The 26014-nt window shown below is 39.6% G+C and overlaps 1 protein-coding gene across 5 annotated transcripts; it reads right to left on the bottom strand.

Moving 5' to 3' along the window:
• Window positions 1–26007, bottom strand: tut4 (terminal uridylyl transferase 4). Of its 5 annotated transcripts, XM_085137872.1 has the most exons (31): window positions 25859–25996; window positions 25602–25747; window positions 23975–24536; window positions 23734–23885; window positions 22483–22599; window positions 22216–22393; window positions 22018–22106; window positions 21879–21930; window positions 21619–21688; window positions 18992–19118; window positions 18450–18569; window positions 11774–11962; window positions 11507–11681; window positions 10896–11428; window positions 10011–10161; window positions 9527–9613; window positions 9119–9222; window positions 8960–9017; window positions 8754–8857; window positions 8553–8642; window positions 7828–7941; window positions 7625–7702; window positions 7195–7372; window positions 7061–7108; window positions 5409–5491; window positions 5185–5300; window positions 3942–4096; window positions 2811–2908; window positions 1588–2152; window positions 609–779; window positions 1–521 (listed from the first exon to the last, which is right to left on the bottom strand). In XM_085137872.1, the coding sequence occupies exons 3-31, from the start codon at window positions 24456–24458 to the stop codon at window positions 433–435; spliced, it is 4575 nt and encodes a 1524-aa protein (XP_084993998.1). In that variant the 5' UTR covers window positions 24459–24536; window positions 25602–25747; window positions 25859–25996; the 3' UTR covers window positions 1–432. The 5 variants fall into 5 exon arrangements, with proteins under 5 accessions (XP_084993998.1, XP_084994000.1, XP_084993999.1 ...); XM_085137874.1 differs by lacking the exon at window positions 25602–25747 and having other exon boundaries at window positions 25985–26007; XM_085137873.1 differs by lacking the exon at window positions 25602–25747 and having other exon boundaries at window positions 25859–25978.
• Between the last annotated feature and the right edge of the window lie 7 nt (window positions 26008–26014).

Here is a 26014-nt window from a genome sequence, read left to right as displayed (position 1 = left end):
GTTTGCTTTTTTGTTTATTTTTTTTATAGCTTTTTTTATTATTATTATTTAAGACTTTTCCCCTTTTTTCTTGCTATCAATGCTTTTGGCACTACATACTTAGGGTGACATGTTAGATTGTTTTTAAAACAAACATCTATTCAAAGCCTTCATCTTGTGGCAAGCAAAGTATGAATAAAGCTAATAAAAATAAAGGTTTACATTTGTCCTCCTTACTTTACACATAAAATAAAAACACTTTTTGGACCCCCTCAAAAACGGGGGTATTAAAATATTTGACATTTGTATCACAAATCAATGTAATGACACAAAAAGTAAAACTTAAAAACTGTACAAAAATGATAAAATTCATTTTAAAAATTGTCTTGTGATCAAATGATGCTTTATGCGTTGTTTTACTGACCATAAGCCTGATTAAAAAAAGATGCCAGTTTACTTCTTCTGTTGGATGAAATTCAGATTCACTGGATGCCGGACATGAGGGACCAGTGGGAAGTTGGGATTCGGATGCATCATAGAACCTAAACAAAGAGAAAAGAAATCCCTTAGAAAAAAAATGTCTCTTTTCCAAAAGTAATAAAAAAGCATTGCTGTTCATCATATCTAACCTTGGGCCACAAAGGGTTTACCATGCTGGTAGCCTCCGTTGCCCTGCTGGATGAAGTTCTGGGGCATTCTGTAGGGCCAGGATGGAGACAGTGTGTACTGAGGGGTTTTATTGTGCTCCCATAACCGAGAGCCTTGGCTCACAGCTACAAATGAAGCCGGGTGGCCAGACTCTGTAGACAAAGGGGAAAAAAATCTTTCTGTAACTGTCAAAAAGAGACAATCGGTACCGGTAAGAATTTTAATCCTAGTGCAGATTTTGCAACTCAAATGGTGTTCTGTGGGTGCGGCACCCATAAGGTAGTAATCAGGATTAGACTAACAAGCTGAAAACAGCATGCCACAGGGAACTGCAGAAGGGTCAACACTGAAAACGCTGACTACTTGCATACATTTGATTTATTTACAAATAAAATCATCAAAACTTCTGAAATGCTTATGACTACTATAATATCATAGAAAATAAAAAAAACAAAAAAAACAACTAAATACAAACTAAAACAGCTAAGTGTATGAAACTGACACTGACAAGCCTCAGAGCTCGGGTAGACTGCCGCTCCTGTGAACCTCGTTCTTTTCACTAACATTTTTAAATTGTCAGGGTCAAGAAACAATCCTCAGTCTCATGCACAATCTTTCTGACAACTACAAACTCATGAGGATTTGGTAACATTTCCTCTACATTTGCACCATTTTCTTTAGCCTCTCCTAGCTGTGATTGAGATCTGCAGTTTCCTAAGACATACACAACCTAAATCCGAAACGTCATCCTGGAACAAAAACTCCAGATTTACTTCTGAATGAAAGAATTCCTTGATTTTCTCTGTAAAGAAAGTGCAGACTAAAGCAGCTATACCTGAGCACTAGAGTCAGGTGATGGTGTAATAAAATAAGAAATGGTTTGATGCTTTTATTTAAAGATAAAGATAGAGACAGAATCCCACACAGACAGATGGTGTCCCCAAATCACCCAGTGAATACCTGATTTGACTACAGTGCCATTGCCCATGAGTGACCCAGGTTGTGCCAAGTGGTTGTGCCAGTGTCCTTCCCGTCCTGGCCCGCTGATGCCCAGCTGTCTCCCCGCCGGCTGGGCGAAGATTATGCTGGGGTCATTCAGATTCATGGGGCTGGGGTTTCCACCTGAACCTGTGGGACTCCCGTTCCCAGATGCTGAACGCAGGGCGAATTTCATGCCAGGCGGAGAGGGGGCAGTGGGAGAGGACGAGGTGAGGACTGGTCCATGGATAGGCCAGGAGGTGGAGGGAAGGTGGACTGGGTGAGTAGACTGCCCCTGGGACTGGTGTGACTGGTGTTGGTGGGTGGGAAGAAGTCCCAGTGCAGTGAGTGCACCTGGGTGATACTGGCCTGGGTGGGAGGTAGGAAAGCTAAGGAGAGAGAGTGGGACCTGGGGATGTGCAGACTGCTTGTGGGGACCAGCAGAATTGGTCTTGGTGTGGGAGGGCTGAGTAGAACTGGAGTGGGTGGAACTTGGGGGGACAGCAGTGGGCTGTGGTGAGTAGGGTGGAGTCTGACGACTATCAGACTATTAGGAAGAAAGGGGGAAAAAAAGGAAGAAGTTAAAAATCAGCAATCTGAACAAGTGATGTGCAAATAAGTTCTAATTTTATTTGTTTGTGATTTTTGGATTTAGATATAAAAGTGACGACTCTTTAGACCATGTTTTCTTAAATTCATTCATAAATCACACTAACTACAATCTTTTTTATTTTTATGGCAAAATATAATCATTGGGATTATTGTAGGTTCTTTACCTCCTTTAAACTGCCTTGATTCAACTGTTATTGTGATTTGGCACTGTATAAATGAAACTGAACTGAATATGCCCAGTAAACTTATTTTCTGTTAATTATTTGCATCTCTTTCCAGAAGCATGCACTTAATTTTCAGCTGTTTAAGTGAGAGAAGATCCTATGACCTACAGTAGTTTGAGAGACATTGCAAAGTTTAATAACTTCCTTCATTATGAAAAATAAAACTACGCTAAAGAAAAGCTGATCACATGTTGTTACATGCTGCCATTTATAGTTCTCAGAACTGGAATTGGTACCAAAAAGAAAAGAAAAGAAAATCACATCTCAGTGTTGAATATGCATCACTTATGAACTTCTGTCACATCTGTGGTAGCCAGTGTCAGTGATTATTTTGAAAGCGTAGTGTGGAAGGTTAACTGTTGTGCTTACACATTCTGAGGCCTGTCTGGTCCTTCCAGGACAGTCTGCAGCTGTCTGGGGAATAGGGATGGACTGAGAGCTCACTATAGTTCGCACCATGTGAGAAGCTGTAAAAGAATAAAAAGCCATATAAGCCATCTTTGAGTTCCCACTGCAGAGAATATCTGATGTGTAACTCAAAATCAACAATTGTTAGGGCACTTACATACATTGATATATAAGATTTTAAAGAGACTCATAATAAGGTTGGGCGATATGTAAAAATCTCCCAAGTGACAACTGCCACTCCAATAACCAATGATATTCACGCAGGTGACTTTTTTGATGGGCAGAGAAATCATGCACACACTGATTAGCACGTTTAGAATTTATACATTTTTTGGAGGGAATAATTTACCTTCTTTATATGTTTGTTTCAATATTAACCCTTTAAGACCTACCATAGAACTAAGCCCGCCCGAGCTTATCGTTATATTTTTACATGCTGTAGTCCCATTTTAGGGAGTATTTCAAGTTGCTATACATCAATACAAAGTTATATCCCAAGATTTTATAAATGTATGCATTAAGTCCATAGTAACTGCATAAATTGCAAAAAAGTGCAATAAACTACAAAAAAAAATGGAAAATCGTTTTTGTTTTGTTTTGTTTTTTTAACACATATTTCTAGTTACAGAAATTTCAGAGGTATATACCTCAAAACTGTAAATACAAAAAAGTTGCACAAAATAGTTTCCAACCAAAGAAAATGTATTTTGAGTGTCTTCATAGTGTTATTTTTGCCATACACCAATTTTTATATACAGCATGAAAAACGAAAATAAATATTATTATGCAAATTTGCAAAAAAACAAAAAAAAACAAAACAGCATGTGCAGCAAAATAAACTTTTTCCAACAGTGCAACTTGAGTTCTAAGCATCTCAGAAACTATACAGAAAGACAAGCTGAATGCGTAAGAAGTATGTACAACTCCTCCTGTTTCCTATGCAAAAAAAATTATTGCGCTAGCTTATGTTGTAGCAATTCTACCGGGACTTAAAAGTAGTTACGCAAAACGGAAACACCATCCTGACAAATATTCATTTTCATACGCAACTTCAAAGGGAAAAAAAATAAGCTTTTTTTTTTTTGTGCTGACCTGGTGCTCCGGCAGCTCTTTGTTTGAGGTGACGATATTCAGGGCAGTCTCGCCGTACATGCCCCATGTCCCCACACTGGAAGCAACGTCGATCCTTTGGCTCTCGTTCCTCCTCTTTGATGTCCTCATCTTTCTCATTTTCCTTCTTTTTTATTCTGACAAAAAAATTCAAAAAAAAATCATGTCACCACAAGAAGGTATGGAAAACATGCCAGATTTAGTACAAGTCAAATAAAAACAACTTTGACTGAAAATATATATCTGAAGTTTGATAGTTGAAATTAATTTACGTCCAGTGCACTGACTTCGTACTTTAACATCCATGGCTGGTTGATTGGGGCCTAACATTTTTCTATTCAAAGTTATGATATTATATTCTGTACTGTACAGTGCTGTGCAAAAGCCTTGAGCCACCGCTCTCTTCTTTACATTTTGTTGTCAGTGAGCCTGCCTTTCTTGTAAGGTATCCTGAACAATGGTCTCCACGCTTCCTGAAGGTCTTTCAAAGGTTTTAGGACAATGGCTGCTTTGTGACTCATCTTTGGTCCTGTCCTTGTACCTGACCATTTTCAGAGAAATGTTTTTTAGTATGTTAAGCCCCTTTCTCAGTCAACAGTTAAAAAGAAGCTTAAAGCAACGGAAGAACCAGTGTGATGTCTACACATAACAGATGACAGACAAGAACCAATTTTAAATTGTACCTTTGGGTACTTTGGTAATACTGGCCTGTCCCAAAACACAGCATTAGTTCCCATTTGTTTACTTTAACCTACAAAAATATACCAAAGTTAACACAGTTTGACAACCACAAATACAATGTTTGCACCAACAAGGTGAATCCCAGCATGCTATTAGCCAAAAACTTGGCATATGCTTGGGTGTGCAATGTACCCATTAGAAAAAACTTGAGGAAACTGGACAAGTAGACAACAAAAGAAGTTGCTTACCACTCTTTTGTTTAAAAACAAACAAACAAACAAACTGCAATCTTCCTGAGAGATACAACTGGCCATTCTCTTGATTATTCTATTGCTCATGGAAATTTCATGAGAAATGGTCTCAGTGGATGGGTGGCTGTCAAGATCACATTCTTTTGGACAGTTCCCTCCACAGCTTTAGTTGTATTTTTTAAGATGTGAGAGAAAACAACTGAGAGAAGTTCTTCGTATTTGAGCATATTTATTTTTTTCTCGGAAATCTAGCCAACTGAGAGATAAATCTCTGTGACTTAAGAGGGGACCACCTGCGTCTCTTTGGACAGTCCTTCATGTAGTGTCCAATCTTTCCACAGATCCTGCAGCACCGGTCATTAGGAGCCAATTCACCATCTGTCAGCACCTTAGAGTCAAAAAAGTATTCCTGCAACAGAACAGAACACATTCGAAAGACAAAACCCCATTAAGCTGGGATACACAGCAGACAGCAGTCAAAGTCTGAACATTCAACTGTGTTACATGAATGACCTACCACTTCAGTGCCCGGGACGGGATAAAAGGGAGTTCCAAACAACTTTCTCCCGTTTATAAATGCCTTCATGATGAAGTTTGTCACTGGTGGAGGAATGAGAGGCAGCATAAGTAACAGGGCATTTTCACAGTTTCAAAGCAAGCTTCTGCAGACGTACCCAGGCCCAGAGCAGTTCTGAATCGATTTACATAGAATCCTGACATTTGTCTACATATTTCCCCTTCATAACAACTGTACGGTAGGTTATTGGTTTATTTTTAATATTCGTTTGGATGGAGTGTGGCCACTTTGACAAGTGTCCTGACACTGTAGGTGGCACTGTTTGCTACGGCTCATTTTCACTAAATGCACAGTGGATTCACAAGTAACAACTTTATATAAGCACTAATGTTGAGACTTCAGGACCAGAAAGCAATGGCTGACATCACAATGACAAAACTTATGTTTCACATATAGTCTATGGTTTTGGTGCCCATTAAATTTGTTTTCAACAATGGACGGGAATCAGAATAGCATTCTGCCTGATCTGCTGATGTGCAACCATGGATGATCTGATATCCTCGTGTCGGTGTTGTTCCCACATCATCATAATAAATGTTGTTCCAGGTTCAACATTGCAAGTGACCAATCACATTGTTGTGACGTCCCCCTTTTGTGCCTTTGAAAAATACCGCCTTAAAAAAATCTACTTCACTTGCGAGAAGAGAAACCGCTTCTGTCCGCCGATCCAGGAACTTAATTCTTTGAATTTCAGGATACTTTACTTTAATAAACGGTAAGCATTATACATATTGTCCTTACAGAGGCGGTTTCTCTTCTCACAAGTGAAGTAGATTTTTTGAAGGCGTTTGTTTTTTTCAAGGTCGCGGATGACGTCAGGAGAAGGTGATTGGTCACTTGCAATGTTGAACCTGGAACAACATTATTTATGATGACGAGGGAACAACACCAACAAGAGGATATCAGATCGTCCTGCAACCACACATGCTGCTACACTGTGATTGTGTGTGTATTTATATTACTATCATAACCTGACAGGACCTGGTGTTTTGATCTAGTCTCTAAACCATCAAAATTTGTCCTTTTTCAGAGTTGCTCAGGTTCTTCTTCTGTTCATTTTCAAGCATCAAAGTACAATGACTTCAACAGGTGAACAACTGTAAGTGTGGGTGCAGGTGCACAAATATTCAACCAGCCTCATCCTCTGGGCTAATCTACAATGGAAATGAAAAGCTGCAAGCAACGTGTACACGGTGTACATATTAGAGCATTGGTGTCCAAAGACTGTTGCTGACTGTTGCCTGCTTTTACAGGCAACAACTGCAGAAGGGGAGACTAACTGAAAAAAAATGCTGCTAAGATCAACATAAAAGATAATAAGAGGATGAGAATGATGTAGAGGGTGAGCCTTTATAGCACAAGGTAAGACTGGCTACTCCGTTATTTCAAAGTTGCTTGAACCCAGTAGGCGGCTAAACTGACACGAAAAAAGGAAATAAAACCCAAGAATTGTCTAAGATTGTTCAACCACCAAAATTACGCCATAACTTGACAGAGGTTTTAGGAAACTTTATCATAACCAAAGACAAGTTTTCAAACTCTACAGAATGCATCAATAAGATATTTTTGTATCGGGTATGGCAGGCACTTACTTTTACGAGAAACTCCAGCACCGAGGTTATGATTCAAATCAAAGGGATCTAAGAAGAAGAGCATATCAGTGGGATGAAAACAACTGAGTCTGGAAGCAAATCAAGCTTACGGAGATGCAGAGCCATGTGAGAACCTTCAATAGCGATGCATTTGCTGGTCCACTGTTTTTCAAACGTGGTGAGGCGTTTCCTTTGACGAATGCTGATCACGTGCTCTTTGAAGTCAAACTCTTCAGTGTAAAAGCGTAGAAGTCCCAGCCACAGCTCTCCCACAGACTCTGTGTTCTGCTGATTCTCTAAGTGATGACGACGCTGTGAGAACAGAGGAAACTAATTCCAGAGTCATTACAAGACAAACTGTACTTGCCGCTTTTTTGTGTGTGTGTTGTTTAATTAGATTTGACTAATTATTCGATATATGTGGTTTTTACACCCCAGGGAACGCTGAGACTAAAGTTAACTTAGGTATTACTTTTAAATGATTTTCCTAAATAATTGCCATAAGACATTTTAACGCGGTTGCTAACCTGCAAAACTCTTTTGTTTTTTGTTTTTCCAACTCACCAGATCCTCAAGGTCATCAAAAAAGAAAGCGTTCCAGCCATCTACCAACCGCTGAGGAACAGTATTCCCATCAAAGATCTAAAAAGACATCACACATCATTTAGAGCTATTTACTTCATGAAATTCAACGCAAAAATAATTTTTAAAAAAGCCTCTTTAAGTTTCAGGCACAGCACTTGACTGAGTTAATCAGTGGTAAATACCTCCTGCAGGACAGGAATGACAGGTGGCTGCCTCTGCTGCAGAAAGTAAAGCACCATCAGGATGTAAGCATAAGAAGAGAGGCTCCCTCTGGAAGCGTCACCGATGTCACAGCGCTGTGAGGACAAAAAGTGGGTTAGCTACAGGAAGAGACGACACTCGTGGTGAAGGCTTTTTGTAAGAGGGCACACTAAATCATGTTATAGATCTTATATTTTCTGTTGCATTTTCTTCCTTGTAAAACAGATTTGATTTCAACGTTAAATAAAGGTAAATAAAAACACACTAACATACACGTGTTATGCTTTCAGTGAGATTTCCAAATTTTTTTGGGAAGAAAACCCTGCATTTGTTGTAAAACCCGTTCCCAAATTCAAGTGCAGACATCAGAAGAATAAGCTCATGTATGTTTGAAAACATGCAGGTGGATATGCGTTTATTTGTATACTGAGCATCATTGTATACATACCATCTTTTATATAACTGCACTTTAATATTCTTTTTTTTTTTGGTTTTGTTTATGCACTGGTCTCAATGCTGATGAGTCTTTATACAGCTTCCATTTACTGGCTGTGTTGGTTCTGTTACTCCCACTGGTATGGGGTGGGAGATCACTTGCAAATACTGAATTTGTGCTTCTTTGAAAACACCCAAGAAGGATCGTAGATCACTGAATACTCAGCCTGAGTACTCTGGTTACAAACCCAGATTGTCAATTTTCACATACCTTTGCAAAGACCTTCATTGTGTATCCCAGAAACTGCACACGTGGATCCAGAGCCGCATATGTAGCTAGCATCCTGGTGTTGTGTTGAGCCTAGAAAGAAGAATCCTCCAAATTAATTTATAATGCAACATATTTGACAATATAAAACATCTCTTATAACATTACATGACAACAGTCATATTGAGGGCATCTTCCACTCACCAGTGTGTTATAAAGGCTGATATCCCCCTCCAAACCACTCTGTTTGTGTTCAAACTTCACTATAGGCACTTTAGCTGTGGTGATAGGTAAGATGTTCCTCAAACCTGAGATGATGGAAATTATGAGATTAAAGTCAGTTTTTCCACACAGAGAGGAGTCTCCTACATAATTATTCAGGGGGAAATAATAGGAACACTTTAACTGACCTGTATGCTTCTTGAGCACTTTTGCAAGGCCTTCAATGATTTCTTTGCAGTTCAGCTTCTGTTCAGACAGATCCAAAAAAATTAATTAAACACTGATCATATGAAATAATGATCATGTGTTTATTCAGGTGAGTGCATCTGAATGTTTTGTCTGCTAACCTCTGCAGTTTCATGGCCCTCCAGAGTCATGCAGATGTCAAGGTCACTGTCACGGAATCCAAAGCCATTTTTGGAAGATCCAAACAAGCAAAGCTGGGCTTTTTCTATGGAAACATGGACGTTTTAAAAAGAAAACCAAAAAGTTTTAAAGTGTTCTCACAGTGATGTTGTACTCTCTAAACTCATTTCTATCAATTCTACTAAATCTGCTAATACTCATTAAGTTCATGGAACTCAACAGTTGCTTCACATTGAATGTATTCCTCAGTATATTGTGTCTTGTCAACTGCTCAACAGCTTTTAACTTAAATTGTGCAAAACACACTGTAACACTACACAGCAAAGTTACCAAGGAAACGGAGAGAAATATTTGAGACTTTTGTTTGCAGTAGATTGTTTCAGGCTCACCATTGTATTCCTTTCTTATAAACCTCTCCAGGCTAGCAAGGATCTGCTCCCTCCTCTGCTGTTCAGCATGTGTAGGTGACAATTCAACTACCACAGCAGATCAGACACACACACACACAGCAGATCAGTCAGACACACACACACACACACACACAGAAAGAAACAACGATGCCTTAATTATTGAAGTTTTTTCTTTTTTAACAACTGCTGAAATACTGGTTTCAGACTGCACAAGATGAGAATTATCTGCTTTTGATGCTATTTGTTTTCTCGTATATTAAAGGAATTTTTGATATTTTTCTTAAGCTTTGTAGAGTCTTTACATTTTGATCACATATAATCATAAGGTATTTGCCAGCTGCCCACCATATACTGAAGGGAAGATGGGTTTTTATTTTACTCAAAGATAATGGCTATACAAGCAAAATGATTCCTTGCAGGAAAATGCTAAAGTGAAACAAGTTAGAAGTGCAATGTTACATACAGTAACATAGTTTGCAGAGGCCATCGAGGATCTCTCTGAAGCGGTCATTCATAGGGGGCAGAGGCTTCAGCTCGATTTTCTTAAAGTCTTCAGGGCACTCGTCCTTCAGGTGACCATCTCGTTTGCAAATGCTGCATACGACAGTTGGAGGCTGGAACAGGAAAATTAACGATGTCCGGGAACAGCTTTAATGTTATGTAACAGTTCCGAATGTCACGTATTGCAAAGCTTGAAAATATTTCCTTATGTTTGCTTTAATGTGTCCAAATACTGAAGCAAGTCATATTGTCGCAATCTTAAAAATACTTGAAACTGCCAATGCTACCCCTCAGCCTCTAAGTAGACACACCTACATTATCAACTTCAAAATCCTACATTGTAATAACTTGAGAACAAGGCATTCACATGACTTTCAAATAAATAAACCAATTCAAAACTACTGACCCACCAACTCATCCATCCACCCATCCATTCATTCATTCACTTTCTTATCCTATTCTGAAGCTTTCCCAGCTGTCAAAGGGAAAGAGGTGGGGTACAACCTGGACAGGTCTCAGGTCTACCACAAGGCTAACACTGAGACAGACAACCGCTCACACTCTCATTCACAATCACTAATTAACTTAGCATGCATGTGTTTGAGGAAGCCGGAGTAAGTGGAAAATAACCCACAAAGCTACAGGGAGAACACGCAAACCACACAGTTATGTAGCATGAGCAGCTAAGATGATGCTTCTTCTATACTACAGCAACAAGTTTAATGGATCTCTATTATAAACAGGTCAGAAGCCTTATCTCAAACTACATTACATACAAAATGTTGTGCCTTGCTAAGGCATTTACAAATATTTATCCAATGGATGGATGACATTAATTACTATTTACCTTTCCACAAGTGAAAATCATCTTGTCAAACACATAGTGCAGATCATCTGGTGCAACAGGCCCGTCATCGTCTGAAACTCCGTTATCCTCCTCTTCCTCTTCTCCTTCCTTGTCACTGTCCAGCAGGCCATTGGGGGAGAAGGAAGGTGTGTTTCCCTCACTGAGAAGCATGTCCATGAGGCGGGTGTCTAAAGTGCTCTCATTTCTTTCTTTGGATGGATCTGAACCATCTTCATCATCACTGTCAGGCTCTTCATCCTCCTTTGAGCCCTGGTGCCCTCTTTGAACACTCTGGCTTTTTTCTGCTTTGATGTTATTCTCATCCTTGTTCGTAGATGAAGGCTCTTTCTTCCCAGCTTCTTCCAATTTTACACCCTGTGCCCTTGCTTTCTTCTTTGTTTGGTGTCCTCCAGTGCCCTTTTTCTGAGGGCAAGCAAAGTATTTGTAAGCTGTTCTGAAACGCTCTTGGATGTACTCAAAGACCATCTGGCTGTTCAAGCTTCGAGCAACGTTCCTCTTCAAGGCAAACGGATCTAGAAACATAAGAATGAATGAATTTCTCAATTTCTCTATGCTTGGAAAGTGAGTTTTGCAATAGAACTATCTCTTACCTTCGATAGCAAGCCTGCGGCGAGGCCAGTTCTTCACTTCCCTAGAGAGGAGGTCCTTTAAGCGGATGCTGATGATATATTCTTCAAGTGCAAATTCCAGTGTGTAGAAACGCAAAAGCTCCAACCATAACTGGCCCAGCGCAACATCTTTACCCACGTTGAAGGTTAGGCGGATCTTTAGGTGAAAGCAGCTATGGTTAGTGCAAAACCCAGGGGCAAAAGTGAGAGTATCAACACTGTCACTGAGTTAGGTAAAACCAATCTTACCAAGCCCCCTGAGTTAGGGGCATCATTGCGGTGTTGAGGTTTGGCCCTGCCTTCTCCCCTGGCCTCATTTCTGTTCTCTCCCCGTCCTTCGGTAGAGGTCGGATGTCTATGCTCCCACTGGACATACATGTCCATTGTAATTCCAGTCAAATGATATTCATCCACATGTTTGACATCAAAGCCTTCAATCTGCAGGAGAAAAGCAAAGCCAAACATAACAGAGAGTAGAAGCAAAGTAAAACAGTTAGCAAAGAGATCACTAGCTTGTTTTTAAGAGCCAGTTTAACCCGTAGAATCTGATATCACAGCTATATTTTTACTAATATTTACTACTGTCGTACTTTTGATACATTGCAAAGAAGGTCAAAAGGCAGAAGCCTGACTGAAAATCAGTGGTCTTATGGAGCGATGAATCTGATTTTTAAATTTGCGATTCAAATCATTGTCAACACGGGAGTGTCTACAGTAAAACACAGCGGAGGCCCCGCCATGATTTGTGGCTGCATTCCAGCCAGTAGTGTTTGAATTTTGTCAAAACTAATGGAATTATGAACACTAAAAATACTGTCAGATTTCAGTACCATCTGGAAATGTTTGGCAACAATTTAATTTTCAGCATGATAATGACACCAAAAACCAATGCAGTCAATTCAAACAGATAGAAAAATACATAATGGAACACTGCCAGTCATGGAATGTCCCCTACAGAGCCAGATCCCAACATTATTGAGGTGCTGTGGGATCATAACAGGTAACAAAACAAAGCAAGCTTCTCTTAGAATGTTTTCACACTGGTTTGGTCAGTTTAAGGCTGACCAAATACGTCCACACTAGCCCGGATAGATTTGAAAACGGCGTTTTCGCCTGAAAACGCTCCGCGTCCACACTAGCGTTTTTTCCGTCGTTTTCACAGAGTTGTGCATCCACATTGAAACGGCCCAAAACGCTTACGTTCCAGTACTGCGCATGCGCGAAAGCGAGTGAGAATTAAAGAATTTGAAGAAAAGCTATCTGGAGCATGTACAAACTGATATTAATCATTTTTAGGGCTGTCAAAATTGAGAGCAATGAAAACAACTGCTGTATAATGCCATCCGCTATCTTTGTTTAATTGGTCACATGACTGCATCACATGACTAAAATGCGTCATCGTTTTAGAAAGTCTGCGTTTTCGAGTCTCCACACTGCGGCGGGACAGCTCCGTTTTGAAATGTATGCGTTTTCGAGAGCGTTTTCAAAACGCTGCGTTTTTCCTTGAGGAAAACGCCGTCTCAGTGTGGACAGGAGGCCAAAACGAAGAGGAAACGATGCGCTTTCAAACGAAAACGCATTAGTGTGGACGTAGCCTAAATCAAACCCTGTTCATTTTCCCCTTGGTGTGGTTTATTTGTTTAGGTGTAAACACAGTAATCACACTTGGGTGTTGACCAAAGCAACCGCACAGAGACACTTTGGAGGGGGTGATCTCAAAACGGTTCCAAATGAACTCGAGTGGTGTGTTTGTGGCGTGAAAGTGACCCCAGCCCGAGCTAAGAAAGTGTCCTGTAGCAAAATATGCTGTTTATTCTCAATGTGGGAAAGTGCTCTGCACTATAAATGTAAAAGCTCTGTAAGGGCTTGCAACTAGCTGTGAAATGAATGTAAATTCTCACTTTTCTCACACAGCACTTTCTTCCTGTATTACTTTTATTGCTCCCACCCCAGATACATCTGCCTAATAAGCAGACTGACACATTTTGATTGGCTTGGAGTTCACTTGAATTTTTCTCTATGTGAAAACAAACCAAACCATTGTAAACCTGTAGTTTTTCCCCAAACTCATCACCTAATTCAGACAGAGGAACTATAGGGTTTTTTTTAATGTTGTATATTTGCACATTTTAATAAATCACTATACCTTTTTACCATTTCCTAGCAAAATATAAAGAAATAAAAGGTGGCCTAAAACGTTTGCACAGTACTGTATGTCTAAATCCCCAAAAAACACTTTAAGGCTGCAAAGCCATATTTCTGCTTTGCAGCCTTAAAAGATCACCTAACTGCAGATTAAATGTATATTTTTCTAGCCTGCCATGCCACTTCTCACTCTAGATTGTTAGCTGCCCAGTTTTGGAAACATGAGCTATAGAGATGATGTGCTTAAAGCATCAAAAATACTTTTAAAATATTCATAAGCAACATCCTTTCCAAGAAATATTTTTCCGTTTATACCAAACGATCCACAAACAGTTTGGTTTGACGGGTATATAAGAACTACTCTTCTTCCTGTCTAAGGAGCTTGAAAAGTAAAATGTCTGGACTTCAAGTTTCCTTGAAGAGGTTTCACCTCTTATTCGAGAAGCTTCTTTACTTTTAGAACTGAAGAAGCTTCTTGGATGATTCAGTCATGTTTACTTGAACTGAAATAATCAGCGAGTGAATGTGAGTTTTGAGAGAGGCCCATAATGCAATACAGCAAAGGAAAGGACCAATATACCCTGATTATGTTGTTTTTCCTAATGATTGGATGCCAGATCAAATTAAAATTTGACAGATTACAACTTAAGTGTGAAAAAGCTATAAAATCTCTGTATGTTACTCAATGTCATTATAGCAGGTGTGCATCATTAGTGTGGCATTACTTGTTTAACCAGCACGACAAGTAGCTCCGTCACTCACATAGAGAAGCTACTGCCACTAGAATTGACACCTTCTCATATCCTGTTCTGCAGGGGATGTTTTTAGACCTTACACTATTAAAAAGCAATGAATCTCAGTGAGCACCCTGTGTCATCCACATTTGTAACCACATGGTAAAACTGCAACAAGTCTCATAAAACCTATTTTATTTGTTTTATTTATCTTTTTAAAAACTAACAGGAAAAAAGATCTGCTAAACATTTTATAAACAGTGAGTTTATCATTACCTTCTGATAAATGCATAGGTATAATATAGGTAGGCATCTTTAAAGAAAACTAATGATTTACAGCATCAGAAGAGTTTTCGTTATTACACATGCAAAGCATACAGCATAGTGCACAAAAAGTCTGATGAGATAATCTAAGCAACAACACAGGATATTTTTAATGTTGTACTTTTGCATCAATGTGTCCATTGGTGACAAGAATGATACAATTCTCCATCAACGTCTTGTATTTACACCTAGTTTCCAAATAGAGACTCGAGCCATGTGGGATTGTTTTTTTAAAACCAAACTATCCTGAAGACACACAGACAGAAAATGTGGGTCATTTTGTCCATTAGATGCTCAGACACTGTCAACATTACACTGTCTGGGCCCTGCTACCACTGGTAAAAACTTTGACAAGATGTGAAAGTGTCATATGATGTCAAAATTTGTTGTTGCTCTAGTAACACTATGCATTTGTGTTCTTTAATGTGTAACCTTACTTGCAAGTTGCACTTGCAGAGTGCAAACAGTGGATGGAAATTGTTGATGTGGTTACATGGTGGGTTTACCGCTTACCACAGCGGGTTAAAAAACTGAACCCAAGACTGAACATTTTTCAGTTTTAATTAGTGGTGCAATGGATCAAAAATCTCACGGTTCGGTTCGGATCACGGTTTTAAGTCACGGATCGGATCAATTTTCAGATCAGCAAAAAAGACAAAATTTTAACATTTACTTATTAACCTTTTAAGTATTTTTTGCCTATTAAAAACATTCAACTCAAGACTTATTCCACGCAATTATATAAAAACAAATTAAGGTGCAATATAGGGCAGTACAGGGCTTTATATTTACCACTCCGCTGTGATATAATGAGCAGTCATGTAGCTTTCCGTTGACCTGGAGGTCCACCCGTTTGTAGTTGGGCAACAAAAGATGCCTGGGACAGTTCAGCCATAACTTTAAACTTTTCCTGCTCATATATGCCTTCGTTCGTACATGCCGTTGCACCACTAGTTTTAATATACAGTGGGGCAAAAAAGTATTTAGTCAGCCACCGATTGTGCAAGTTCCCCCACTTAAAATGATGACAGAGGTCAGTAATTTGCACCAGAGGTACACTTCAACTGTGAAGAATGTGAAAAAAAAATCCATGAATTCACATGGTAGGATTTGTAAAGAATTTATTCGTAAATCAGGGTGGAAAATAAGTATTTGGTCACCTCAAACAAGGAAAATCCCTGGCTCTCACAGACCTGTAACGTCTTCTGTAAGAAGCTTTTCTGTCCCCCACTCGTTACCTGTATGAATGGCACCTGTTTGACCTCATCATCTGTATAAAAGACACCTGTCCACAGCCTCAACCAGTCAGACTCCAAACTCCGCCATGGCCAAGACCAAAGAGTTTTCGAAGGACACCAGGAAAAGAATTGTAGACCTGCACCAGACTGGGAAGAGTGAATCTACAATAGGCAAGCAGCTTGGTGTGAAAAAATCAACTGTGGGAGCAATCATCAGAAAATGGAAGACATACAAGACCACTGATAATCTCCCTCGATCTGGGGCTCCACGCAAGATCTCATCCCGTGGGGTCAAAATGATCATGAGAACGGTGAGCAAAGATCCCAGAACCACACGGGGGGACCTGGTGAATGACCTGCAGAGAGCTGGGACCAAAGTAACAAAGGTCACCATCATTAACACACTATAACGGCAGGGAATCAAATCCCGCAGTGCCAGACGTGTTCCGCAGCTGAAGCCAGTGCATGTCCAGGCCCGTCTGAAGTTTGCCAGAGAGCACATGGATGATACAGCAGAGGATTGGGAGAATGTCATGTGGTCAGATGAAACCAAAGTAGAACTTTTTGGTATAAACTCAACTCGTCGTGTTTGGAGGAAGAAGAATACTGAGTTGCATCCCAAGAACACCATACCTACTGTGAAGCATGGGGTGGAAACATCATGCTATGGGGCTGTTTTTCTGCCAAGGGGACAGGACGACTGATCCGTGTTAAGGACAGAATGAATGGGGCCAAGTATCGTGAGATTTTGAGCCAAAACCCCCTTCCATCAGTGAGAACTTTGAAGATGAAACGAGGCTAGGTCTTCCAACATGACAATGATCCAAAACACACCCGCCCGGGCAACAAAGGAGTGGCTCCGTAAGAAGCATTGAAAGTCCTGGAGTGGCCTAGCCAGTCCTCCAGACCTCAACCCCCATAGAAAATCTGTGGCGGGAGTTGAAAGTCCGTGTTGCTCGGCGACAAGCCCCAAAACATCACTGCTCTTGAGAAGATCTGCATGGAGGAAATGGGCCAAAATACCAGCTACTGTGTGTGCAAACCTGGTAAAGACCTATAGTAAACGTTTGACCTCTGTTATTGCCAACAAAGGTTATGTTACAAAGTATTGAGTTGTATTTTTGTTATTGACCAAATACTTATTTTCCACCCTGATTTACGAATAAATTCTTTACAAATCCTACCATGTGAATTCATGGATTTTTTTTTTCACATTCTGTCTCTCACAGTTGAAGTGTACCTCTGGTGCAAATTACTGACCTCTGTCATCATTTTAAGTGGGGGAACTTGCACAATCGGTGGCTGACTAAATACTTTTTTGCCCCACTGTATTACACTACTGTACAGGCTCCTGAAGCATTACACAGTTAAGTTACTTTAGTTATTCTTAAACTAAAAGGTTAAGCAGTTATATGTTTACTTAAGATTTCCACTGAAAATCTATTATTTCTAGGCTGGAGGGAGAGCCTTCAGTTTCCAGGCCCCTCTTCTGTGGAACCAGCTTCCAGTTTGGATTCAGGAGACAGACACTATCTCTACTTTTAAGATTAGGCTTAAAACTTTCCTTTTTGCTAAAGCATATAGTTAGGGCTGGATCAGCTGACCCTGAATCCTCCCTTAGTTTACGTTGCAACAGGCAATAGGCCGCTGGGAGATTCCCATGATGCATTGAGTTTCTCCTTTTCAGTCACCCTTTTCACTCACTATGTGTCAACAGACCTTTCTGCATTGAATCGTACTTGTTATTAATCTTTGTCTCTCTTCCACAGCATGTCTTCTATCCTGTCTTCCTTCTCTCACCCCAACCGGTCGCAGCAGATGCCCGCCCCTCCCTGAGCCTGGTTCTGCCGGAGGTTTCTTCCTGTTAAAAGGGAGTTTTTCCTTCCCACTGTCGCCAAAGTGCTTGCTCATAGGGGGTCATATGATTGTTGGGTTTTTCTCTGTATGTATTATTGTAGGGTCTACCTTACAATGTAAAGCGCCTTGAGGCAACTGTTGTTGTGATTTGGCGCTATATAAATAAAATTGAATTGAACTGAATTAAAAAACACTACGGTGGTTACCTTTGTGTTTATATTTGAGGTATGCTGTGTCACTTGGTATAATATTGCATCACTACTACTGCACTATAATGCTGATGCTGCTGCGTCAATACATTTCACACTGAAATAGGTAAAGTGTCATTAACGACAGTAACTCACTGAAGATGGTAAATGCCCTTCATTCACTTGTACTTATAACTGCTGCTGCTCGGAAGCTTTATGCTCCAATCATTGTTCTGTATTTTTTTTCTATACTCTCAAAAATCTCATTGTCGCAGACTTTATGGAAATACTCTCAGAAATCTCAGATACAATTTTGAGACTATATCTCCCAACCCTATTCCAGGTTCTAAAATATAAAGGGATTTAAAAATAATTTTGTTTAAGGTTGGTTATTTGCCAAGGAGCACAGATACAGAGTGGCCCTTTCTCAGTAACTTACCCAGGGGCCCAGATAGACAGGGAGGATAGGGTCTTTTCTCTGCTGCAGGAAGAAGATCACCATGAGGGCAAAGGAGTATGAAGGGATGCCACCTTCAGCCTGGCAGTCAATGTGACACAACTGTGTGGATAAATACATAAAAGAAGAAAAAAATCTATTTTAGCTTTCAGCGAAACATCAAAGCAAAAATTTTAATTTTGGTCCAAACAATACATTAACAGATCATCTGTGTTTGCCATTTGGGCATATAAGTTTTATATTTGTACACAAATGAGGTTGAAAATAACTCTTTTAACAAGAGATTTTAAAAAAACAACAAAGAAAAAAGACAAAAAACAAAAAAAAACACTTCCATTACATCATCATTATTTCTGGTCCGTCAGTTTTCATATCCAAAACATCCACTATATCCTTTGTGTCATTTCATAAACACATTAATTATCAACTATCATGACACAAAGATACTTTTGCAACATGCTGAGAACTAAACAAATGATACATGTATTAGGTGTATGCATTCTGAGTGTCAGAAACAGGCTTACCCTCGCCCAGTAGCGGAAGGCCAACACCAATGAAATCAGTCTGGGCTCCAGTTTAGACAGGGCTGCCAGATGATTGGTCGTAAGACAAGCAACATCATTTCCTGCACTCACTTTACACATCAGACCACTGTGAAGAAACAGAGGTGGGGGAAGATGACAATTAGCTGGACCAAATTCTAACTGTCATAATGTCTCACTGGCTCATGATCTGAAAGAGGTCACATTAAAAAACAAAAAACAATACCAGACTGCAGGCCTCAGTGATTTCCCACACACAGGCTTTATATAGGTAGGGCACTTGATACATTTTGATAATTCACAACTTACTTTAGAATTTTCATATTTATTTTTGTAATATATACAGTGGACATAAACAGTGTATACACTTTTCCCATTTTTAATGTGACCTAGAAGCCTTTACAATTCAACTGAAAAACAAAGTTGTTAGGAAAAAATATATTCAAAAAATTAAGCTTGTTGCATAAGTGTCCACATCCTTAAACTAATACTGTGATAAATCAAAAGGTGTTACAACAGACTTCCTGGGAACATGCCTGCCATCAATTAAGAGACTCTGATTAACCCCAAATAGAGGTCAGCTGCTGTCCTGATCTTCACTGTTTTCTGCTACAGCAGAAGTCATGGTTTGCCAAGAGCCTAAAAAGCATCAAAGTCTAGCGGTCGAAAGGTATTAGTCAGTTTTTTGTTTTTTAAAAACCACTTAAAAAGGCATTAGATATATCATATACATCAAAGTGGATAAAAGCAAACAAAAAACTGGTTACAGCTTACAAAGAAATGCATCAACTCTCCAAAAGGCATAAGAGAAAATGTGTTCCAATCTGATAAAAACAAAAGCTGAACTTTCTGACCACAATTCTGAAAGGTAAGTGTGGGTGGGAGGAATGGAAAAACTTCTATCAAAAGTGCACCACAAGCACGGTGAAGCATTGCTTATGATTTGGGATTGCTTTTATTTACCTACAGCTGTGCTTAAAAGCCAGGTACCAATTCTGCCAAGGAGAACAGTCAAATATAGAGTCAAAATTATCTCAGATGCTTGTTGATAACTACCAAAACCATCTGGTCAAGGTGCAACTTGATAAACCGACATTTATCTAAATGTTACTGGGCTGGATGTATATAAAGTGCTGATCCAAAGTTTAGGACCACTTGAAAAATAGCAAGCAAAAAAAAAAAGTCATTTACTGCATGGTTGGATCTTAACAAGGTTGGGTCTTAGGAGATTAAAACAATGCTTGAACTGAAACAGGATGTTTTACAGCTGTTCAAGTTTAGGACCACACCTCCAAAAAACCTGTGATTCTCCTGGAAGAAGTCCCTTGTCCTGCGGGCATTGTGTACTGTAGCATTGTCCTGTTGAAAAACCCAGTCATAACCACACAGAGGAGGGCCCTCAGTCACGAAAGATGCTCTCTGAAACATCTGGACATAGCCAACAGCCGTTTGACATTCCTGCACCTCCAGAACCCTCAATTGCTCCACTGAAGGAAAAGGCATCCCATTCCATTATGGGCCCCCCTCGACTGTGGTGCGTAGAAAACATTGCAAGTGGGATCCATCAGACCATGAAGGTTTTTTTTTTTTCTTCTTCTCATCAAACACTTAAACTTTCTTCCACCTTTAAACATTCTATGTTTGGTGCTCTCTTGGAAAGTCCAAATGGCCAGTTCTGTGGCATTCAAGGAGACGAGGCCTCTGAAGACAATGTTTTTGAAGCCCTTTCTCAGATGCCGTCTGATAGTTATGGGGCTGCAGTCAGCACCAGTAACGCTGGTGCCGACTGCAGAACAAGCTCTACTTGGAACCTGCAGTCAGCACCAGTAACGCTGGTGCCGACTGCAGACCCAGTAACGCCGATCGAGGATTGTCCAGTTTCTTCAAGGACAGCCAACAGGATCGTCAGGCTCACTACTGGTGAAATTTTGTTCCATAATCGTCAGGATAATTTAAGAAATTCCAAATGACTGTTTTATTGAGCCCCACCTCAGCAGCGATGGCGTGCTGTGAAAGACCCTGCTTATGCAGTTCAACAACCCGACCACATTAGAAAAGTGGAACATATTTTTTGTCTTTGCCATCAGTGACTACCTGACAGAAAATGACAATGACTCCATATTTTTGCACAGATTTGGCCATTTAAAGGCATGTGGTCCTAAACTTTTGATCAGGTGTAAAACGGCCTTTTTTAGTTTGAGCGTTTTCAATAAATTGCATGCTCTAAAAATTATTTTTTATCTCTCTCCCATTTCTTCTTGTTGCATGTTGGAGCTCTACTTGGAACCTTGTTAAGATCCAACCATGCAAAATATGATTTACCATTTTTCAGGTAGTCTTAAACTTTTGATCGGGACTGTATTTAAGGCTGTGTGTATAATTTTGATCTTATTGTGGATTGTAGAAAATTCAAAATCAATTTAAACTTTTGCACCGAATTCTTGAACTAGATTGTTTAAGTTATTTCAAACCTTTACTTAAAATTTCCCAGTCTACTAGGCTACTCTACTACCTAGCCTTACATTTAACTTATTCTCTGTCACTGAAGATAATGCTGTGTCATAGACATACAACATGGAGGGACAAAAAGAGATCCTGCTAATGCTCACCTGCTAACATCCCGACAGAACACGATAGGTACTTTGGCATGGAAGTCTGACTCCACCTCAGAAAACTCGGCTAGGGAGAAAACAATCAATTACTGTTTGTTTTTGTTTTTTTAAATGATGGGTTTCAGCCAAATTGAAAACAAAAAATGCAGATGGGGGAGAAAAAAAAACCCCGAAACAGCGTTCAGCTAATCTGGAGTTATATACAGCCTAATAACAAGCACATCAACTTAATATAAAATGCAACTGAGAAAACTTACGACTGTTTTTGAGGATTTCCAGCACCTGAATTAAGACTTCAGGTTGTGTCATCTGAACAGACATAAGAAAAGGTCACTGCTGTCATTGTGCTTTTGTGTTAAGAGTAAATGGATTGCAAACTATTAGCAGCAGACTTACTGAGGGAGGGTAGGTGACATCAATGTTGATATCACTTGTCTTGAAGGCAAAACGGGTAAGACACGAACCATAGAGACGGAGCGAACAAGCTGGAAACCAAAGAATCAACGTCAGACAGAATAACTCTCACAGAAAGACTGCCAACTGTCAATAAAGATAAAATCAAGGAATTGACTGGATGCGATCACATCATACAACCTGTGAGGTGTTTCTGTATAATGATCTCCATCCTGCTGACCACTGTCTTTCGAATCTCAAAGTCTTCCTCTGATATCCCTTGCTGCCTGGCAGTTTCTAGGACAGCGGCATTGACAGCCCACAGCTGAGCAGCAGAAGGAGGTGGCAGGGCACGCAGCTCGTTTTCCTCTTGTTTCTCCTAACATGTCACAAGCAGAATGTGTAAACTATTTTAAAATCTTCCTATCAGTCCACTCAGATAAACACTAGCATATCACAAGTACTTACCATTATGTTTTTTTTGTGTCTCTTTTCCTTGATGTGTTTGTGTGCTCCTTGAATGTTCTCAATGTGCACAGAGCACAGCTTGCATATGTACTGGTAATTTGGGTACTCAGGGGACTGCTGTAAAAACAAAGACATAGGCAATCAATTTATGTTATCTACATGTGGGGGATTTGTTATTTGGATCCTCCAGCTTATAATTAAACAGTGGATCTCACCTTGCCATGCTGGGTGGAGATTTTTTTTTTTTTTCTTTTTTTTTTTTTTAAAGTGCCCAGTACAAAAAAAAACAAAAACACACATTCTGAAAATGACTCAAAGTAACAGAAGAATGAAATAGCGAAAATTAGGAAGAACAGATCCTCTGTTATACATCCTGTTTAAAAACTGAATGTTCATATCAAACATTATCAGGGCTTCATAAAAATAAGCTCAGCTTATGTAGAGGAAATTCCTATCAGCCAAAACCTTCCAACTACTCTAGAATCTGCTTCAGGCAGTCTTTGCTAAGTATGACCTTAGAGACAGTGAACCGTTTGGGTTTGTTTTGTTTTTTAAAGAGGAGCAGCCAATTAGATGAACTGAGGGGCTTCACCATGGTCCAAATGGTAGAAAAATACGATAATGTGTCCAGTTTAAACTGAGTTCAATCTTGAGAGTTTACTCAGACTTTTCTCTTAGAATGAGCCTTTTAGTCTTTTTTTCCCCCATTTATATGAGACAGAAATGATTAGCCATTAATGATCAGTGCATTAATGTTTAATTAGAACGATCACATTTAGATTAGCACTAAAAATGAAAATGAGATTTAACACATGATCTGCCTGTGTGCTACTATTTTTTCCCATGTTTAATTTAACTATACCATTAGATAATTATTATAGTACAGTAGCAATCTGCTTTATAGCTAAATTGTAAGCTGATTTGTTCCAATGTAAAGGCAAGACCTTACTGCCAAAATGTCCTCAAGCTTTAGTTAACCCTTTATTATTTACAGAAGAGCCATTCCATTTGGATATTTTCATTTGTGCTGCTGTTTATGAAAATAAGTGTATCATAAAAATACATGTATCTCAAAACTAAAGTTATGAACACATTCAAATTAAGATGTGGCTTTTTAAAATTTTTATACATGTGGAAAAATGCAAATTAAAAAAAATTATTGCACTGTCTAGTAATTTAGCTACTCTGGACCTATTAGATACATATTATTAAAATTTGGTATACAAAGGTTATACTGAGTGGTTTTCTCACTTTCAGCAGTCGGTAGATGTAGTCTCTGCGGAGACGCTCCTCTGCCTGTCGGAGGCCCAGCTGTTGCTCTGTGAGAGGTCCTTCCTCCACAGTGGGCCTCACCTCTGGGCCCTCTTGCACAGACTGATGCATCAGTGTTGCGGCTTTCAACACTAAAAAACAGCAAACACAAAGCACTTTACTGGAGCTCTATTTGATGAAGAAGACTTCTTCATTTCAGGAAAAATGCTTTACAACCCACCTTGGGATTTTTCTTTTGCTAGGGCTCTAGTAGAGCTCCTAGCCTGCTCTGTAAGCCCTTTGTCAGGGGTAACAGGCACTACAGAAGAGCTGCTCTCTTTGTTTGCTGAGGGGCTGCTGTCTGCAGAAAGAGATGTTCTGGACTCAGAAGCCTGTGGCACCAGGTGCTGCTGTAAGCTTGCCCCTTTTCCTTTGCCTCTCTCCCCAGAACCCGTTCTTCCAGTCAGCCTACTCAATCTGGATGGCCGACCTCTTCTCTTGTCCTGGGGAGTATCTGTAGAAGTCTTGCCTTGCCCACGACTAACCTGGCTGCCTATATTATGTTCATCCTTGGCAGTCGTGCTGTTTTCTTTGCTGCGGCTTGCAGACTTATGACCCTCTCTCTGCACAAGAGTCTCTTTATTTGATTTCTCAGTGGATAAAGCTTTAGCTCCTCTGAGCTGAGACTGTTTGACTGGCTTTACTGGACTTAAGGACTCATCCATCCCTTTTTTCTTCTGCTCTTATTCCTGGTGGAGTCAACACCACACTGAAGATGGCCAGGGAGGCAGGCCACCCAAAGTCTAGGAAAAGAAGAAGAAATAAATTGTATCTGCAGTGAAATAATGTGTTGTGCATTGTTTTAACAATTCAGGTGAAGCTGACTAGCCCAGTGCATATGTAAACTTTGAACTAGTAACTCAAGATTTTTCTCTGAGTTCATAATTGCTAGTTTATTGTTTATTTAAAACTTTTTTTTTGCAATAACAGATTTTTTTTCCCTTTATTTTTAAAAGAGTTGACTTTGACTCATTAAAAAGGTGAATAACCAAGTTATAAATAAATAAGGAAGTGTTGAGTGAATTTTGGGTCAGATCTTTACCTTTTACTCTTTTGTTTAAAGGATTTAAACAAAAGTAATTGTTTAAAAGTAATAAAGATGAGTGGGGGGGCGTTACAGAGCAACTTTAACTTTGTCTTTAAGAGTTCAAACAGATCATTTTTATTATGCATTGTTCACGCTGAACACAGAAAATCCCAGAGCCAAGTTACCAAGTGACCACATCAACAAGTTTTTATGAAATCAAACTAAAATATCTTGGTGTGAGAACACTAAACAAAAACTATGACAGATATGCACATACAGTACAATTTATAAAGCTCGTTTGTAATATTCTCAGTTAAAACATAAATCGTTTAGCACAGAGCTCCACACTGCTGCTAATGATCATTTTCATTCGTCATAAAGCAACAGACCAATTTGTCTATAAAATGCCGAAATTAATCAAACAAAATTTAGCATCGTAGTTCCAACGTAATCAAACTAGCGTTTTTAGATCAAACACAAATGCCAAATAGACAGTTTACCACCCTGATTGCTTTTCCCCCAGGTCTGTTCCTGGAAATCCACCTCCACTATCGCAGTTGGAGATTAATTTCGTTTTACAGTAAACCACAGGTTAGGGGTTGCAGACATTACTACTCATTGGGGCTTCGGTGTGTTTCAGTTTAGAGAAAAACAAACTTAAACACAACACCGAAAGCTAACACACACAGTTAGCTAAACTTCCGAGCAACAAATAAGGGAGGGGGATGCCATCACGCAGAGAAAATTGTGCGTTAAAATAGAATTAACTTAAAAAGCTTACCATTAAAGCTTAAATGTACCGTCTTACGTTATGGGAATGCTTCACGCTTACTTCCTGGGGTTGTTTTGCTCTGCAGAGTACGTTGTTAGCCCTCTCCGTAATGTTACTGAGGTTAGCTGCGATGCCCGGTCGTCCGCCTGAGCTAGCTACGGGAAATAAATAATACTGGTACTCACTTACTACACAGCAGCAAGTCATAAAAAACACAAAGGAGACGCTTAAACCGTTGCAACACAACAGAGCACGCACTGACTTACTTTCGAACTCTTAAGTTGATTCGAAATTATTGTTTAGCTACCTCCATGGTTCTGGTCTACATAATGTTTTCAAATCCCACGGCCCTGGTCAAAACAGCAAGCATTGACGCCATGTTAATACATTACCCCGCTGCATTGTGGGAGTGCCAGTGATGA

Source organism: Neolamprologus multifasciatus, chromosome 17, assembly GCF_963576455.1.
Source record: "Neolamprologus multifasciatus chromosome 17, fNeoMul1.2, whole genome shotgun sequence".
NCBI classification, from domain to species: Eukaryota; Metazoa; Chordata; class Actinopteri; order Cichliformes; family Cichlidae; genus Neolamprologus; species Neolamprologus multifasciatus.
Note: the sequence above shows the minus strand (reverse complement) of the source record. Positions and strands in the feature narration are given on the sequence as shown.